The sequence below is a fragment of the Daucus carota genome, chromosome 1 (genome assembly GCF_001625215.2).
Source record: "Daucus carota subsp. sativus chromosome 1, DH1 v3.0, whole genome shotgun sequence".
Lineage (NCBI taxonomy): Eukaryota > Viridiplantae > Streptophyta > Magnoliopsida > Apiales > Apiaceae > Daucus > Daucus carota.
In genome coordinates this window covers 4,202,469-4,222,396 of record NC_030381.2, presented here as the reverse complement: position 1 = coordinate 4,222,396, position 19,928 = coordinate 4,202,469, and the positions used below count along the sequence as shown (strand labels likewise).

At 33.9% G+C, this 19,928-nt stretch overlaps 1 protein-coding gene and 1 long non-coding RNA gene across 10 annotated transcripts; one reads left to right on the top strand and one right to left on the bottom strand.

The window, feature by feature from the left end:
* Positions 1-124: 124 nt before the first annotated feature.
* On the bottom strand, positions 125-11,292 carry LOC108212416 (F-box/LRR-repeat protein 4). 2 transcript variants are annotated; one of them, XM_017384143.2, is made up of 6 exons: positions 9,463-11,292; positions 8,524-8,957; positions 8,273-8,434; positions 7,293-7,368; positions 1,228-1,383; positions 125-677 (listed from the first exon to the last, which is right to left on the bottom strand). In XM_017384143.2, exons 1-6 carry the CDS (start codon positions 10,861-10,863, stop codon positions 504-506), a joined length of 2,403 nt encoding a protein of 800 aa, XP_017239632.1. In that variant the 5' UTR covers positions 10,864-11,292; the 3' UTR covers positions 125-503. The 2 variants fall into 2 exon arrangements, 1 of the variants encoding a protein (XP_017239632.1); XR_010290631.1 differs by lacking the exon at positions 125-677 and adding an exon at positions 6,207-7,218 and having other exon boundaries at positions 1,254-1,383.
* Positions 11,293-13,195: 1,903 nt separating this feature from the next.
* LOC108214885 (uncharacterized) lies at positions 13,196-18,650 on the top strand. Of its 8 annotated transcripts, XR_010290619.1 has the most exons (12): positions 13,198-13,686; positions 13,768-13,842; positions 13,962-14,043; positions 14,616-14,675; positions 15,344-15,511; positions 16,173-16,212; positions 16,355-17,128; positions 17,267-17,468; positions 17,622-17,677; positions 17,754-17,833; positions 17,927-18,061; positions 18,184-18,650. It is a non-coding gene; the product is annotated as an uncharacterized LOC108214885 (long non-coding RNA). The 8 variants fall into 8 exon arrangements; XR_010290625.1 differs by having other exon boundaries at positions 13,196-13,686; positions 13,962-14,675; positions 17,401-17,468; XR_010290622.1 differs by having other exon boundaries at positions 13,196-13,686; positions 13,962-14,675; positions 17,326-17,468.
* The last annotated feature ends 1,278 nt before the right edge of the window (positions 18,651-19,928 follow it).

The window sequence follows — 19,928 nt, the reverse complement described above, 5'->3', positions numbered from 1 at the left end:
ACCATACAGACCTGTTACCATCCTAGAAATAAGCTTATATCCAACCTTTTTTCTTACTCTGAAAGAATATCAAACAAGCAGACAAGAAACTTCAGAAGTTAGCAAGTTCCAAGGGCTTGCCTGATGCAGATATACTTCAAAGTCGATAGACAGAAAGGAACAAAAATCCATGTATCAGATCATAGTTATAACTAGATATGGCATTATAAGCCATAAAATAATAAAAATTATAAAAATCTTCCCTGCTAAGAGGGGTGTTCCTAAAGTTGGAAGGAAAATCTGGTACCATGTCATATAACTAAAAAAGGCATTATTGGCCTGTAAAAAGTAAAATTTTCTAACCTATCAATGGGTGTTTACTAAGTTTGGTAAGATAAGAAGATGCTCGAATTAAGACTAAAGCAATGTTGTGTGCTATTGATTTACTAACGGCAACCTGCGAATAGGCTGCTGTGCATGCTTTGGTGATTACGGATGACAAGTTCCACACTATAAAAACCACTTTAAACATCTTGCTGGTCCAAGTTTTCAGATCCACAAGGAACTGGCAGAGGTGAGAATCGCAGATGAATTGCTTCGGGTTTAAGTGTGCCCGCACGTTCCATTAAAGAAGTCATGTCCAGCCCAATAATTTGCACCAGTGAATTTGAGTGGCCATGCAGAAATACATTTGTGATCTGTTAAAAACAAGAATTTTAAATTTAAGATGTATTTAATCTAATGTGATGATGCAAGTGTAAATAATGACCATTGATATCTTAAAAAGAAACAAAAATGTGAAGACAGCACAATGGATAAATGCAGATTTGTGTTGGCATAGATATTAGTTCCGGAAACTTGGAACTTTAATATAGAGCAACTTTCTTCAGCTCTGAATTTCCAATTTTGAAGAGAAACGCAGGGGCTGGAAATTACACGACTTTAACGATTTAGAGTTCTTTCTATCTCTCTCCAACTCATATGTAAAATACTAAAAAATATTCTTAAAATGTAGGAAATTGGACAGAACATTAAGTTCTCCATCAAATTAATTTCAATATCCATCATATGGTGCTAGGCCAGAAAAAAATCTCTAAAACACATATGGTGCTAGGCCAGAAAAAAATTCTCTAAAACAAACATTTATCAAGTATTAAACTTTTCAACTCCATTTAGAACCTGTATAACATGCGGACAGCATGATCAAAGAAGGGAATCCAATATATTATTTGTATTAAATAAGAATACCTGTGTACAACCAAATAGTTTGAGCAGCTTCAGTGACCAGCAGCTGTCCACAATCAATCCCAGCTCCTCATCTGTTACTTTACGACACCATGAGAGATCCAAACTCAACAGCTTTTGCGAGAATTTGGCAAGTGAGAGCGCAGTTAAGGGGCCAACCTGTCATGAATGGCTAATGCATGAGATCTAGCAGATTTTATGAATAATCAGGTAGCAAGACCGATAAGGTAACAGGATGAGTTAAAATGTAAGAGACAACAATTCCAGATATGTTCACATCAGTAGTTAATTAAAATAAATGGATCCAACATAACATATACTTTGCAGACCATATTTTCTTCCTTATTAAGGATGTGTAGTCCACACGATATTATTTCTTTACTTTAAAGCTTTTATTCTATAAAGAGGGTCATTATGAACCTATTAAGGTACTTCTGAATTCCGATTAATATGGAAAACAGAAGTCAAGGAGCTTTAGTCCCGTTGTGGATTCAAGATATATGGACTTCACAACTAACTTATAAAGTGTCCTAAAGCACTTGTGTGAGTCCTAAAGCACTTGTGTGAGTAAACCAAAACCTTGCTTTTGTACCTATTTATGGTTCATTGCAACAAGAAACTGAAGAATTTTCTTTCTGATGCTCATCATGATGGGCAACCTATTTTCAGGGGTGAACATCACATATTTGTATACTGAACAAAAATTATAATTGATATCCAAATATTCAAAATTATGTTTCCAAACACCGACCGAACTCGGTAAGAATCTAAATCAAATTTTTAATCTCGGTCTGGACACCAAAAAATCAGAATAACCCTACTTCAATGACAGTAGGCTATATTGATATATCTTGATCATTATGCTAACGAGAAGAGAAAAAATGTAGAGATGAATATTACAGATTTTGGTGATGAATTAGATTCAATGAATATAGTGATAGTGATAATAAAGTAATGGCGATGTTGAAGTAAATGTTAATGATGACCTAGAGGAAATTAAAGAGAGGAAAATAAAGATGATGGAAGGATCCGAACGAGGATAATCTGACTGAAATGACAGCAAAGTCTTTGAATAATAGTGAAGAGAAACATGTAATGCATAATAATTATATGGTTGTACTTGAAAGACCTGAATGGAAGGACTTTGTACAGCAAAGTCTTTGGATAATAGTGTTAGACAAATCATTCCTTAACACTAATTATAATAATGAGCTAGGAAATGATAAGGTCGATAAAATCATAGATGAGAAGGATGATATTGATTCATATGATGAATCAAGTGTAGAATTATCTTAAGTGGCTGTAAAAAGGAGTTAAAAGTGGGGGAAAACAAGAAGGAAACATGAGCCTTGTTATCATTTTTCAATCCATACACATTGAGCTTGAACCTGGACCAATCTTTACTTCAGGAGAGAAGTTGAGAGATGCAGTGAAGAACTATTTTGCAGCGAAATAGAGACCAGATAATATTTTCAAAATTTCACTAACTATTTAAATGCAAGTATTTGCTAGACTTCTATTACTAATTCAATCTATTATCTATCACTATAATACATAATCTTAAATTTATAATATATATACTACAAAATACTTGAAAGAATCTAAAAGTTATGAAAGGATAATTTAAGGGCTAAGTTTTTCATAAAATCTGAAAGAATGTTAAATCCAAAACTAATCATTTTTAAAATTTGAAAACTACAATGATTTTTTAAGCAACCAACTATTAGTTCTATAAATAGTGCAACTAGAATTGACAAGAATTGTGATAAATTAAACAAGTCAACAAGAAATATATTACGTGTTATTTGTTTTATTTACCAATTGGATCTCTACATTTCTAGGCACTTAGAGTTTCCTCCAAAACTTTGATATATTCCAATATGATTCTCATCATTTCTATAAACGCCCATATTCAAAACCACATTTATCAAAAGTGTGCAAAAGCACTCACTTGCGACACAACACAAAGCATACAGTATATAGCATACACTATGTCTTCGCCTCTGTCTACACTAGTCAATCTCTTCTTAATATATATAGTTATATACATATATATCATGCACTGATACACACATAGCACACATTGATAGATATATAGGCACAAATATAGGGTATACTCTATACAAACACGGGCACTAATATACTCTTATATATATTACTAATGCACACCTTTCATACGAATAATTACCTTGGCTCTATAGCACACTTACTATCATATTTTGATTATCATCGTACATGTGTGATTATATATCCAAATTTGAGTGTGTTGTGTGAAGATGATGAATAGTAAAGTAGCTATGTATTCTGTATTGTTTTGTTACTTTCACCTCAAATTAGAATACTTAATTTTATGTGTTGAATTTAGTTGTTTTATTATAAATGACAATTAATTTACTTATAAATTTCTTATTATCTATAGATTTGTTATTTTTTAAATCATACACCAAATATATATTTATATCAACTTTTCTTCTATGAACCCGCGCTTTGCGCCAGGAGGCCTATGTGCTTCAACGCGTGTAGCGACACTGTACCAAACCCATATATACCCATATTTTGAACATCTTTGTGGCAATTTTTCTAGTTCTAAGATCACTTGTGTTGTATGGTTCTCCGAATCAAAATTACAGATTTTCTTCTAAAATTAGATTCAGCAAAAGTCTACTACTTAGATGGTTGTGGAGCCAATCAATCCATGATAGCTTAATTAATTTTATAAAATTTTATAAACATCAAGACATTTATCATGATATATCTTTTTATGCATGGAAGCATCTACTTAAAAACTACGTTACCCGGACTCTTCATTTTGCCTCGAGTACCCGTGTCAGACACTTGACACTCGGACATGGGTATGGACACTCCGACACTTTTTTTAAGGCCAAAAACATGTAAAATTTTCATGGACACTCCGACACTTTTTTTAGGCCAAAAACATGTAAAATTTTCAAAATATTGCCGAGTCCGACACTCGGACACGTATCCGGTTTGGACACTTTCAGCCAAGTCCGGGTAACATAGGTTAAAAAAGGATCATATTTAAAAATTTATTTCTTTCTATCTGATCACCACTTACCATCCTACTTAGCTCGCATATCAAGGCATTCGAATCATTTACAAGCCGTTCAGTTTGAGGTATTTTGTGAGGGATATATGGACTCTTCCGATCATTAATCAATATACTCAGCAAATTATACACAAATCATTCGTCTTGCAATGATTTTGACAATTTAATGCTAGTGAAGCCATTCTATCATCAAGAATACCATCAATATTTGGGGGCATTGGGGGTACTTGCCCCCACTGAATATGTACACATTTCTCTATAACTTAACAATTAATCAGCTGCTGCCCCATGGTCAAATCTCTCCTTTTTCTTGCTAGAGGCAGTGTTCAATTCCCTCTGGTTTACATTCTCCGCAGTTGTAATTTTTATTCCATAAAAAGAGGTCCTTTGCTTCACAAAGATAAACAAAAACTTTGGTAGCCCCGTGGAGATGTATATTTTACCTAGATTTTGCAAAATATCTATTTACAATCCCATCAGTTACATCTTTAAATATCTTTTGCCCCCACAACCACAAATTTCTACATCCGTCCCTTGACCTAGGCCAAACAGTTAAACCACAATGATGGAATCCACATCCCACCAATATTGATGAAGGTATTAATAGTTCATTCTGCAGGGAAGGGAAGCAGAGCAAAACTATCCTAAATTTGTTATCAAAGGAAGGCCCCTAACTGACAGATATGACTTCAGATACCCAAATCAATTTTGCACAGAATATTGGTTCAATATATTTATTAATAATGATGTTTATAATATAATCACGTATAGTCATCTGTTTATAGTTTCTTTATCATTGAATAATAATTTGTCCAAATTTTCCAATTAATTTATATTTGAAACTTCTCAAAAATTATATTAAAAATGTATTCTCAAGTGCATGTTATTCAGATTAATAAAATTCTTTTTGCTAACCAAAACATTGTCATATATTGTGAAAATGTTGTTAACACAAGGGTCTATCTCATTCAAACATCTTCAATTGTAAATAAATTTATTTAACTACAATATATGCATATATTGCTAGAATATGTGTAATTTCTTTTGTTTGCTGAAATTGATGATAACTTGAACGAGCAACTATATCTAGGATTTTTCAATAGGATTCTTAATAGCGAAGGAGACCCAATTTTATGAATCAAAACCCTATAACAAAAAAGAGAAAGATCTCAATTTAATTATTCAGTCAAAATTACATCTCCTTTTATATGGAGTAAAACCTTATACTAATCTTGGATATTTCGTGTTAGTAACAAAAGAAACTAATATTTTTTTACTTAATTCTAATAATATACTCTAGAATATCCCTAATAATCGATTTATCTAGTTTAATTAAATAATTTATAATAAAGCATCATAACCTTTTTCCCATAAACAACATAGTTTAAAATAATTACATAATATATAGAAAAATAAATACTTTAATTCTGTCCCGCACAATGCTCCTGTCCAGAAAATCATATGTTGTCTTCGCCTTTAAAGTCAATATGTTCCGGCACGATTATATCACTCTCGTTGTTTACGGCATCTTCAATTTGACACATCTTATTCACCTCTTCTTTACTTCTCAGTTCAATATATCAATCAAAGAGTCAAACCCTCATTAATATATACCAACGTGAAGTCCTATAACAAGGAAAAGAGTAAAAACAGAAATAAATCCTTTTCATCATTCCTACTAATCTTGTCTAGACTATTCCTAATCATCCATTTATCTTATACAATAATATTTTAATATATTGTAATCAATTCACTGCTACATGATGACATAAATAAACACATACTAAGTTCCAGATACAAAAGGTCTCTGCCACGGCATTACCAACACCTGTCAGTCTATCTCTGGAAAGTGGGGGGTTAACGTGAATTTTCATTTACATTACCAAATTGAACAAAGACAACAATTTGAACTCACTTGGCCTTACTTAGCATGGTACCAAAATTTGTAACATCAATATGATTGATGACACAGTGAGCACATGCAGCAACCTAAAAAAGCTGTCCAAGAGTGGTATTGAACCTTCCGTGTCCTGATGTTGCTGCCAGGTTGTGCAGGGTGAAGGGAAGATGGCAGAGGGGAAGGGTGTAATGTTGCAGAATTTTGTTATTCAGGAGTGTTCACAAAAGAGAAAATGGATGGTGAAAACAGCAGAAACAGAATGAGAGAGATTCTGATTGAGAACTTCTGTAGAAGAAAGAAAATTAGGGCAGGATATATGACTCTCATCCCCATGCCAAAATAGGTGTAATTCCCTTGGATTTGCCTCTATACACACGAAACGAGGGGAATCTCTGTAGTAATTACAGAAGATATCCTTGTTGTAATTACCAAAGCTCTCCTAGCTACATAAGATTCCTGACTATACAAATATTAGTTAAGATCAAAAAGATCACCTGAAAAATATGATGACTTTGACTTTCATGTATATACAACACCTGGTATTCCTAATTTTATTTCTGTTAAAAATTATTTGACCATAAAAAGGACTTTACAAAATTCAGTTTTAACAAATCTAAAGTGCCCGTTAATATGTACAACTCTGTACCGTCTATAAAGTGATCAGAATTTGTTTAGCACTGTATTTTGTTGTTATTTTAGTGTCTATAAAGTATAAAGTGATCAGAATTTGTTTAGCACTGTATTTTGTTGTTATTTTAGTGCAACTTATGTTTTAACATATCCAAATATTTGAATAAATTCAGTATATAATTGCATAGAACATTAGTATTTGCAAATTGCAATAAACATAACACTAAAACATATATCAAAAAGTTTAAGAACTTTTTATACAGGAATTAGGAATTCAAAAACTTTAGCTGAAATATGTTTTGATAACATCCTAGTTTTGGTAAAATAAAAAGTAGCAGCGGACAAGTATCGTAGTATTATTACAACTTCAGGGCCACCTCTGTATAGGATGCAGTTGCTGCAAAATACATATTTTAGACATCTTTCAACATTTCGCACAACTGTATATAGTAATCTGTAACTAAAACATACCTGGCTAACATGATTCAGTGAGAGTTCCTCTAGCAACCTTCCTGCTATCTCAATGAATTTAGCAATAGCTTCATCACTACCATGCATTAAACTACCATCAGATTGCAGATATAAATAGAAGTAACATAGTACGATTATATAGATATTCCACCTTTTTCTTACTGAAAGAATATAAAACAAGTAGACAAGAAACTACAGAAATTAGCAGGTCCAATGGCATTGCCTAATGCAGATATACTTCAAAGTCGATGGATAAAAGGAATAAAAAAAAGTATATTAGATCATAGATATGGCATAATCAGCCTGTAAAATTTTAAAAGAAATTATAAAAAAATAAATAAAGAATCTACCCTATTAAATTGGGTGTTCCTAAAGTTGGAAGGAAAATCTGGTGTCATGTTATATTATAACTAAAAATTGCATAATCAGCCAGTATAAGTTAAATTTACTAACTTATCAAGGGGTGTTTCCTATTGATTACTAATGGCAACCTGCAAATTAGGCTGTTGTGATGCTTTGTTGATTGTAGATAAAAAGTACCACATCATAAAAACCACTTTAAACATCATGCTGCTCCAAGTTGTCAGATGACTCAGATCAGATCTACAGGGAACTAGTAGAGGTGAGTACCGCAAAAACCACCCCTAGATGTTTACCTTTTGCATATATCTCAGTCACATTGTCATGAAAACATGATTATGGATGAAAAAGTGAGAAATTTTTATATAGTCAATAGATAATTCCATTAAAATCAGCTTAGGCGAACTGTGGGAAGGGGGTGTTAGAGATATGATACGTAATATCATATCTTATCAGCACAAAGTGCAAACCTAATAACCGAAATTAAAAAAAAATCTTTATTTTGTTTGCTTTCAGCATCATGTAATCACAAAGAACATACCACTGTAAAATTAAATCAATTTATTCAGATATAAAGTTTATGTAAAAATCTGGAAATTACGAGTAATAAACATATAAACCTGAATTTATTGCGACCAAGTTTGAGGCTTCGAATTGATTGACAACCATTGGCAAGATAAGATAATCCTACATCAGTTAAGTTTTGCAGGTTAACAATATTAAGGGCACGTAAGTCCGAACAAGTTTGACCAATGATCTTCAAAGAAGAGTCAGTCAACCTCCTGCATCATAATGAGAAAAGAAATATTACATTGCTGAAGGAAATATCATTAGTTACCAGCTCCTGGAAAAAGAAATGGAATAAACTTACTCGCAATCTGTGAGATCAAGATCCCTAATATTTCTGCCACTCGCAGTGATAATGTCAGTTAAAATACCATCACATAAATTTGGAATCCCTGCTACTGATAAAACTTCCAAATATTTAAACTTCTTGAGTGCTGAAACTAGATCTTTAGCATCTATTCTGTAGCAATAATCTATCATCAGCTCCCTCAAACAGTTTCCGAGAACATCTGCTATATAATTTATGCCAATGTGGGTGAGGAGGGAACACTCGCCCAAATTTATAGAACATAGTCCAGGTGCCAACGTAACAAGGACTTTCAAGGCCTCGTCTGATAGATGACATGCACCCCTCAGGGATATGATACCCAGACCAGGCAAGCTACTTAAAGGCCGAGCTAGGGTTGCAGCTATTACTTCATCAGAGATGCATCGCCCGCAGAGGTCAAATTGGAAAACCTACAAATAAAAGACCAATCAAATCTTGTTTTTAGTGATAATAACTAACTGAGACAGAAATGAGCTGCTGTAGCTTTTACGTGCCATTAAGAAAACAAGCCTGTACAAATAATAGGATAAATGTTTTCGGAAATTCATAGCAGAACATGAAAGTCTGTCATTTGAGTAGAAAACTTGATTATAAAGTACTGTAATCTACTCTGATTAATAGGATAAATTTAGTTGCTCAATAGCTATAGATGCAAAACGGAAACTATCAAACACAACATACAAGTTGCAGGTAATTAAGCATATGTTACCAAGGAAACAAGTCTAACATTGTTTTTGCAGAAAGCTGTGAAGAAACTGTCAACTTTGTTAAGTAATTGATTAATCAAACATGCATAGTATCATATGAGTAATGAATGGAAAAAAATGGTAGTGTAAAGGTGCAGATGTAACTCTGGGGTTTATACTTGATTGCCTTTCTTCCAAAATAATAAAACAATGAAACAGTTGCATGTACCTTCAAATTTTTAAAGTTGAAACTCCCAAATGACTTTTTAAATTGGTCCCCTGTAATCCAGGATGCGTCTTTCACACGAATTTCTTCTGGAGAATCTCTTATAAAGAGATCCAGAACCCTGGCATTCATTTTCCTGGAATCACACACCAGATTGCAGAGTCTTTTCTTTAATGTGTCAGGGACTCCTTTGAGAGACAAAATCATGTCAGCATTACTAGCAAGGACAGTTAAAGAGAGATCAAGCAGTGAAGGGACAAAACGCCGTGGGATATTATCATCATTTTCCAAAGGTTTCCATCTAATCAATGGATGATCACTCTGCTTCATGTTCCGTGCAGTTGACGGAACATTCGGATTACTAGCTGAAGACTCTCCATCCCAATCCTCTCCTGAAGGACGTGCAAATCGAAGTGCAAATTGACGACGAGCACGTTTTCTATCTTCAAGCCATTGTATATCGTCCTCGACAATCCTTGCCAACTCTTCATTTCTTACCTCTGGTTCTCTGTAATCCTGTTCTCTCTGGAAACCTAATACAGCATCTTGTTGTTGGTTTAAATAATCTAACTCCCGAACTCCAACTTCATTCTGCTGAAATATTTCAGGTGGCTGCAAATCAGGTGCTGGATCAGAATTCATAAAATACTCCAAATGTTGCACCAACTCGAGTTCTTCATCGGAGGAAATCGAAGGTTGTATTTCTTTTCCCTTTCCCTTGTCCACTCCGGTGTATCGGCTACCACCAGCCGCACTTTCACCAGCAACCTGATCAACCTCACCCCCACACTCATCAATCCCCCTCTTTCTCCCCGTCAAATTACCCGCATTTGAAGTCTCAAAATCCAGTTCTTCACAGACCCCTCCAGCAAGATCAGATTTTTCACACACACCACCGTCCAAACCACCCTCAATTTCATCAACCACCCTCCTTTTCCCACTCAAAGCACCCAAATTCAAACCATCATAATCCAAATTTTCACAAACCCTCCCATCCAAACAACCCCCAATTCCATCAACCCCCTTATTTTTCCCATTCAACCCACCCGAATTCGAACAATCAAAATCCACTCCTTCACAAACCCCGCCATCCAAACCACCCCCAATTCCATCAACCCCCTTCTTCTTCTCACTGAAGCCACCCGAGTTCTCACCAACGAAATCCAATTTTTCCCCAACCCCGCCGTCAATTTTCAATCTCTCAGAAACTCCACCATCAAAATCCAATCTTTCACCATCAAAACCCCATCTTTCACAAACCCCACAATCAGCATCACCCCCAGTTTCACTAAACCCCCTCTTTTGCGCACTCACACCATCAAAATCCAATCTTTTACCAACCCCACCATCAAAACCGCCCCCAATTTCATCAGCCCCCTTCTTTCCCCCATCCAAACCGTCCATCTTTCTCAAACCCCCAATCACAAACCCTAAAGATCACACCTTTACCACAAAACCCAACTCACCCAACACTCAAAAACTCAAAAAGATCAAATCTTGACAAACCCTTATGAACAAGAATAAGAATTCTTGACAACCCTTTTCGAAAAAAAATAAAAAACTCGGCAAGATTGAGCCGTATTTTATTAAAAGCAAAAAGGGTTTTATAAGAGTACAAGATTAAGAATAACACAAGTAGTTGAAGCAGTATTAATGTGGTAGAATAGTGACGATATGAAAACGTCATTGACGTCGCAGAGATGAATTGGATTTGAAATATCCAGCAAAGAAACTCACCTACTGTTGTCGGCATGCATGTAATTTTAGAGAGAGAAAGAGACTGCTTGAGACTTGAGAGAGAGAGAGAGATTTTCTTTTGCCGCCAAACTTCATAATTTTAAGATTCTCTTAATGAGAGTACTCTGAAGGGGTGTAAATGAGTCGAGCCGGGCCGAAATCTAGAGTGCTCGTGTATCGTTTGTTAAAAAATTAGTGAACTCGAACTCGGATTCGAGCTTGGATCGAGCCAAAAATATTGTTTGAGGATCGACTCATTAAGGAATAACTCTGCTCACGAACGGCTCACGAACATGTCTCACGAGGTTTTGCTCGAACCGCTCATTAACATACAATCACGAACATGTCTCACGAATTTTTGCTCACAACCGCTCATTAATTTTTTTCACGAGCTTGTATAATAAACTTGGCAAACGAACTAGTTTATGCTCATAAATTTATTTACGAGTTTGTTTGTTATTTAATTAAAAAAATAAATTAAAATTCTAACAATATTTTAATTTATGCTCTAAGGAATCATAAATTCGTAATAAACCATGTTTACGAGCTAGTTCACGAACTACGGTCACGAGCCAAGTTCACGAACCATGTTCACGAACTCATAATTCGAACTTGTTCACGAACTATCGAGTCGAACTCTACTGTGCTCAAGTTCAGCTCATTTATAAAACGAACCTTAAAATTGTGCTCAAGATCGACTCGTTTATGAATCGAACCGAGCTTTTTTCGAACCGAACACCGAGCGGTTATCGAGTGTATCAACTCATTTACAGCCCTACTCTGCTCCAGTAGTCCTCTAAATTTTACATTTTCACGAGTGTTAAGTATGCATTAAATTCATATAAAATATAAGTTTACAATTATTTTCAAAAATTTTAAACAAAATTCAAATATGAAAATTTTAATATACAAAACTTCAAAAATAAATTATGAAATTATATTTTATATAAACTTTAAAATACATGCCGACCTTTCGGTTTAAGTGTAAATAAGTGGAAGAGAAGAAAAAAAATATTAATTTATTGAGTGAAAAAATATACATAATTTGAGGGCTAAGATTGAGATGTATAATAAGTTTTTTTTATTGTTAATGTATAGTTTTTTTGGATTTTAAATTTATAGAAAACTGTGCAAATGAGTTGGAGTAAATTTATAATGGGATGCAGGTAATTATAGTATTAATATAGATTTTCTTTATTTTGGCGGTATTCATATATAAACTGAACAATTTTTCTTTATTTTGGAAGTGTGTAAGGATACGAGATGAACATTTTTTAACTGTGTATAAACATATAAATTAACATTTTCTTTTGCCAATATACAAGAACGCAAAACAAGTACCGACGCATCGAGCAATTTCCTCCCAATGAAACGTCACCAAAGCAATTCTATGATTTTTATGATTATTGTTACAAGTTATTTTTTGTCACACCGGTATAGATTTTTCTTTTATATCTAAGTGTTAAAATTTAGTAGCCTAACCATAAAATCTTCATTTTATAATCAATTAAGTATAAGCAAAATTAAAAACAACTCTAGGTCATAAAATTTTATAATATATATTATATTTGTGTATAATTATTTGTGTATAATTATTTTATAGTATATTTTTTTAATTATTATATTGACACAGTTGTTCTATTAAATTTTCTGGAAAGGAGTCCTCTCATATTGTTTATAATCTTTTTCCAATCCATAAAATTTATATGAGATATCGTCAGTCTTTTTCTAAAATATTCGAACAATTTATTTAAATAATGAAATAAATTAAGTTCGAATAAACTCTACTTTAAAAACAAATATGTCCAATTAAAATGAAATAATTTAAATCTGTATAAATTTTAATTTGAAATCACCAATCACGGTTTAAATATTATTAACTTGATGTTAAAATTACAAACTGATATTTATTAAAATGATATATAAAAATTGGATAAGAGTTTTAGAGGTGAAGGGGCTTTTCAGGCTTTTTTAAACCCATAAGTTCAATCCCAAACACCCACTAAGACGTACACAGGCGGGAGGGCACAAGCACAGAAGAGAGGAAGAGCTACCAAATCTATATCTATATCTATATCTATATTCTATATTCTATATTCTATATCTTCTTAATGAGCGCAATGCCCATTTAGCTCTTTACCCATATTTTACCCGATTCACAGTGTTAATCATCAGCTCAGCGTGACCCGTTTAGACAACATATAACTGGAATATAACCGGATTCGCATGCTCCTTCGTGACCTTTGCATTTATGACATACTCCGATGCTGCCTTCCTCGCGCGCAATCTGTGTAGAATCAAATCAGTGTCTTCGACCTAAATTCTTCAATCGCATTCAAGGCTGGCATATCAATTTCTCTAATCTACACGAAAGAATCGGTAATGAGGCTCAGGTTCTTTCAAATTTCAAAATTACTATCAGTGGTAATTTTCGTCCCTGCTCTTTAGCCGCTTCATCTCTCCACTCTCTCTCTCTCTACAAATCAGATGGTAAGCTTCTTCATCGTTAATCTCTGTGTATATGTGCGTGTATATGATGATGAATATGTATTAATGTAATGGCTATTGCAGGAACCTAAGAAAAAAAAAGGCACTTCCCCATCTACGAAGCGAGCTAAATCTGGCGGTGGCAAACAGAAAAAGAAGGTCCTCCCTCTCTCTCTCTCTCTCTCTCTCTCTCTCTCTCTCTCTCTCTCTCTCTCATATATGTGTGTTATTTGGTCAAATTTGATAATGTTATGTTAAGCGCTGTTTGTTTCTTTCAGCACCTCACACTTTGGAGCAAAGTATTCATCCGAGTTTATTTACCGGATATTTGGCAGATTTCCTGATTTTTCATCGAGTTTGGTAGAATTTAGTCTGTGTATTTTTTTTTTTAACAGCTACATTCATTTGGAGCTTGCGTATATTATGGTTACATTTAAAGTCTTCTTATTTTTGTATTAGCAGCTCTGTGCCATATATTTCCCTGATTTGCTCCGTCTGTTGCTGGATTTATTGCAGCGTATAAGAATATGTTTAACAGCTATCTTTGTGCATAGTAAATTTTAAGATATAGTTGTTGGATAGTTTTTTATGTACATATCTCACATCAATTTTAATAATATGTTTAATATGCTCTTACACTACTCTTGGAACACATTGGAGGCCGTCAATGGGTGGATTTGTATAAACTGACGTTTTCCATTCCCACAAAAACTTAATATGTTCTTAATAATTGTTAGTGGAGCAAGGATTTTGTATTGAAAAAAGCATGACCTATCCAAAAAATAATCGCATTATACCCATATTTTTTTTACCCCATTATTGCTTTTACCCGGTGCTCTGCTGAGCTCTGCTATCCATTCTCATTTTCTCTGTTTTTAGGCCACTGAAATTAATGATGTTGTTTTTTATGTTCCATAATACTTTAAATGCAGACACACAAACAATCATGGAGTCCAAGCAAACTTTTCATTCTAGGCCAGAACATGGGAATGGTGAGTCAGGACCTTTGAACTAAATCACTTTTTATATATTGATCAAGTCTTATATTTTACCATATAGTGAAAATTAAAACTAAATCTCAAATTATAGTTCTTTGTTTTGCAAAAGTCATTGTTGTGACGGTATTCAGTAAAAGGTGTTGACAGTTTATATCTACACCCAGGTGTTATGAAAATAAATGCTCTGCTGTATGGATCAAATGATATAAAGAAAATAATCTTTCCACTTTTTTTTATAATTTCTTATATTTATATTTATTCATTTTTCCATTGTATGCAACGCTATATAGTAATTTGTAATCCATGTATATATACAAATTTTTTATTGTTAAACACAATAAAAAGTATTTGATAAGTATCAGGTGATGGTGGCAGAATTTATATAGTTGTACTACAAAGAAGCTGTTATTATCCTGAAATATGATTTGCTCAAAGTGAAATGAATGATTTAATTACTTCTGATTCTGTAACCGCCTATTGTAATTTGATTTTTATGCATGTGTTATTATATGTGTTCATGACTCTAATGTCACTTTTATTCATGACAACAATGGATCAAAATTCGGAGTTTCCATGAAGTGTACAGATTGTCAAGGGTTTAGAATGAAAGTATTAATCAGGCATCTGAGACCCTCTATAATTTATCAGATACCTCTTTGCAGTGAATACAGGAAAACTATCAGTGGCAGAAATCGTTATACTCAATGTAAGGATGTGAAGGTTGTTCAGCAATAGAAGGTCGGGTGACATTCTGATGAAGCAAAGGAGCACAACTGGTCTCACTGACCTGGAACTTACTGAAGTTGACATACAGAATTAATATCTAGCAGGTCAGTTTTTTACTCAGCTATATATAGTGTCTTTGCTGCCATGGTAGAAGTCAGTTTTTTCTGGAATTTTGTTTCACCACTTTGCTGTTTTGTGCTTGGAATGATAGCTATAAATATGTATTTTTGTTTGAGTCGTGTATTGGTTCTTTTTACTCGAGAGGTATCTGCACCCTTGGTCATAATTTTTGGTAAATTGTATATGTAATTCCCCTGCTTTCAGCACCTCACACTTTGGAGCAAAGTATTCATCCGAGTTTATTTACCGGATATTTGGCAGATTTCCTGATTTTTCATCGAGTTTGGTAGAATTTAGTCTGTGTATTTTTTTTTAACAGCTTCATTCATTTGGAGCTTGTGTATATTATGGTTACATTTAAAGTCTTCTTATTTTTGTATTAGCAGCTCTGTGCCATATATTTCCCTGATTTGCTCCGTCTGTTGCTGGATTTGTTGCAGCGTATAAGAATATGTTTAACAGCTATCTTTGTGCATAGTAAATTTTAAGATATAGTTGTTGGATAGTTTTTTATGTACATATCTCACATCAATTTTAATAATATGTTTAATATGCTCTGTGCATAGTAAATTTAACAGCTACATTCATTTGGAGCTTGCGTATATTATGGTTACATTTAAAGTCTTCTTATTTTTGTATTAGCAGCTGTGTGCCATATATTTGATTCAAGAACAAACTGGAACAGGTAATTTATAATTTCTCTTAGAGTATATGTTACATTTATTTGATTCAATGATTAGCTCTGACACTACTCTTGGAACACATGTTTATATTATCGGTCTATAATCACATACATGTTCGTGTTTGTTTATATTAACAATGAGCAGGACCTGCTAATAAGAGTTAATGAGACCAAGGCTTGAGGAAGTAAATTGATGGATATTAGAGAAGTCATAATGCGAAGTAGATTGTTTGTGGAAAACCAGACATAGCAAACAACAGAGGCTGGACAGAATTTCAGATGATGGCATCGGAGTATAAGGCAGAGATTCACCATATTCTTGAAAACTCTCTCCTTGATCTTCCCTAAACTCATTAATTATTAATCTGGATTTGAAATTTACATAGGTTAAGTTTTTATATATTTGAAAGCCATGGAATTGAACCAAATTTAGATCCATTTTATTCTTCAAAATTTAACATGCCAATTAAATGATATGTTTGTATATTAATATGTCATTACTGTATAAGGTGAAGAGATCATCTTTGTAAGTCAATTGTTGATGAATATATTATGTGATTTGTAACTTGCTTATAACTGTAGAAATATGGTTCCTCTGCCCTTTATCATACTCTACTTGAAAAGGTTTGCAACTTTCCTCGCTGGGAGGAACCAGTCTGCATCTCAATTGCTTGACATGTTATTCAAGAGAGCAAAGGGAGAAGGCTGGCCCTTTGATATATTTTGAATGGCTCGGCCTGATGCTGTTTGTAATTGTCCCTTTCCCTGGTACAGGCCCTTGGACAGGAGCCATAATTGCTTCTGTTCTTAGACATGCCATTCTGGTCTGCTGTCTCGGCACACTTTTTTGGTGTTGTCCTGGCTGGCTTTTTGGTGAACTTGCTGGTGAATCTTGGCCTGAAGTATGATGTACTTACTGGTATTGCGCTCTTCATTATATTAACATTCATGTGGATTATCCTGTACCCTGCTTTTCACCCGGTAGCTGACAAAAAATTATTAGTTTTATTTTTGAATATTTAACAAAAGTAAGTTCAATAGTTCACAATAATGGCAGGCTCTGGCCTCCAAACTATGTAAAGGCTAAATGTTGATGCATCCCTTTACCATGCTAAGTTGGTAGGCTACTATACTGGGTTGGTAGGCATGGGGTAATAGCACGATTATTTAGTGGAGAAATCATGTTTGCAGCTACCAGAAGAGAATGAACATAACAGCTTCTGGAGGTTGCATACTATGGGGACAACATTGAGAAAGAGGTATGAGCTGAAGAAAGTGATTCTGATTTTAGAATCTGGCCTGTGATCACATCATTTCTCTTAACTTACAAAAGTTAGTTTTAGTGTAATTATAAATTTTGAGTCATCGAGATGCTGAGGATGCTTAAAAATCTTTTAATTTTGACTTCATAGTAGGATATGAGTTACACAGCAGACACTGACATTTGCTGTGAAAGCGGCAGGGGAAGGTAAGCTGTTATCTACTCCAGTTCAACATCTTTAAGACTCTTGGGAAGAGTTTAACTAATTAGATCTTATAAACAGGCATCCCTGAGCTGGCTAGAGAAGCAACATACATCTTTATCTGGTGCTTAACTCGACACTCTGATTGTTATAAGCAGTGGGTAAGTAGCACACTTTTATGTATATGGCTATGGATTGTTACATATAACATGAGCTAATTCTGTTTTTTCTGTTATTTGTTTTAAATTCTCCAGGAGAATATCTGTTTGGATAATCTAGAAGCAAGTCTTTTGATAGGGGAAAAGCTTACGGAGGAGGGGAGGCAACTTTGAGCAAATCGATCATCTCTGGAAGGTCTAGGGGAAACTCTTAAGAGTTTGAGGCACAAGGTAACATTTCCTATATTTTAATTTCACAGCACATGCTTCAGTTGGTTAGGTTTAATACTAGGATAGCATGTAACAAACTTGAGTTAGAACAATCTCAAGGTGCTCATCATTCCCTCTTTAAGGATGCTGACAAATATTGTAAGTGGCTGATCGGAAAGATATCCCGAGGAAATGTTTGCATGAAAAGTTTGGCCATTGTCATAATTGCCCGTGGAGTGGGTACTGTTATGTCCGCCACCATCGAGTCTTTGGATTGGAAGCAACTTTCCGTCTTCTTCAACCAGCAATCCTTCTTAACCAGGTAAAGAAGCAAATTTGCAGCCAGGAGGTATCCAGGACCTGCAACATTGATCCATAATGATATTGACATCAAACAGAACAAGTTCCGCTTCAATAAAAAGTATGAGATGTCTGAGATGCTCTTGGGTGAATTATGAACCCTTCGAATATATAAATAGTTGAGAGAAGATAGACTTGGGTTTTAATATCTGATGAAAATATAATAATGGTGGTTTATGGCATGAACTTTTAGTACTTTTCGGATACATAGATGTTTATATATAAATTCTGGAATATTTTGTTTTTTTTATTTATTATACTTGCTGGTTTAGTAATATTAACTTCAAATTCTTTTAACAAAAAAAAATAATAGAAAATGTGGTAAAAAGTATGTAAAAAGTTAAGTAATCACTTTACCTTCAATAATGTCATTATTACTTATATAAATTAGGTAATATGTTATAAACTATATATTTTTTAAATGATCATATACATTTTTATGAAGTCAATTTAAAAATCAGAATAGATTAGTAAAAAAGTTAGGATTTTCAAATTTTTAGTTTTAGATTTGTTAGTGAAAAATTAATTTATAATATCTTAGTTCAAATAATACAATTACGTTAATTCTAATTTATAAGTCACAAATAAGTAATAATAAAGGGCCCAAATAACACAATTTTGGAGTTCAATGTCCTGAATAACAGATTTTATAAAAATAGCCCCAAATAACCAGTAAAGACGCAGTGTAATTAGCGTTGGTTCGGAAGTATGCTAATTTTGTGTCCGTATTTCTACATACCAAGCAACCTGACCCTGGTCAAGTGTTTATAAAATTATAGAGAATTGTTGGCGAAGTCTGAAAATTTCGGTTTTTAAATTATCACTCCGTCCCACTTATTTGTATATGTTTGGAACGGAATATTCGGACACACTAATTATTTTGAATTTGTTTTCTTTATTTTAAACAGATTTTCTTAGAAAAAAAATTAATTATCAAAATATATTTTATTATGTGTCAAACAATATAATTTTTTTTATAGAAGTGAGTGGTTTGTTTAATAAAATAAATTAACAATCATTAACATTTAGGGTTTATGTTTGGGTTGCAGAATGATTAATTCGTACTGTATATTAAATTGACCGACGGTTAGGGTTTAGGATTGAGGGTGTAGGGCCGGTAGACCCTACTCCCTCGAGCCTAAACCCTAATTAAGGCGAGGCTGAAAGGCCGAAGGCCCTGAAGCCGAGACGCCGGCGGAATAAATTAATTTACAACCGTTAACATTTAGGGTTTAGGTTTGGGTTGCAGAATGATTAATTCGTACTGTATATTAAATTGGCCGACGGTTAGGGTTTAGGATTGAGGGTACCGGCCCTACCCCCTCGAGCCTAAACCCTATGCGAGGCTGAAGGGCTGAAGGCCCTGAAGCCGAGACGCCGGCGGAATAAATAAATTTACAACCGTTAAAATTTATGGTTTAGTTCTGGGTTGTAGAATAATTAATTCGTACTGTAAATTAAATTAGCCGACGGTTAGGATTTAGGATTGAGGGTTTAGGGCCGTTAGGCCCTAATCACTCGAGCCTAA

What these genes read in the sequence shown, in the direction of transcription:
- LOC108212416 (XM_017384143.2), bottom strand. Translation starts at nt 10,863, where the DNA reads ATGGACGGTTTGGATGGGGGAAAGAAGGGGGCTGATGAAATTGGGGGC. An exon ending in TCAACTTTAAAAATTTGAAG is followed by an intron (nt 8,958 to 9,462) that starts GTACATGCAACT and finishes TTTTATTTGTAG; the next exon opens with GTTTTCCAATTTGACCTCTG. An exon ending in AACTATTTGGTTGTACACAG is followed by an intron (nt 678 to 1,227) that starts GTATTCTTATTT and finishes TGTTTTTAACAG; the next exon opens with ATCACAAATGTATTTCTGCA.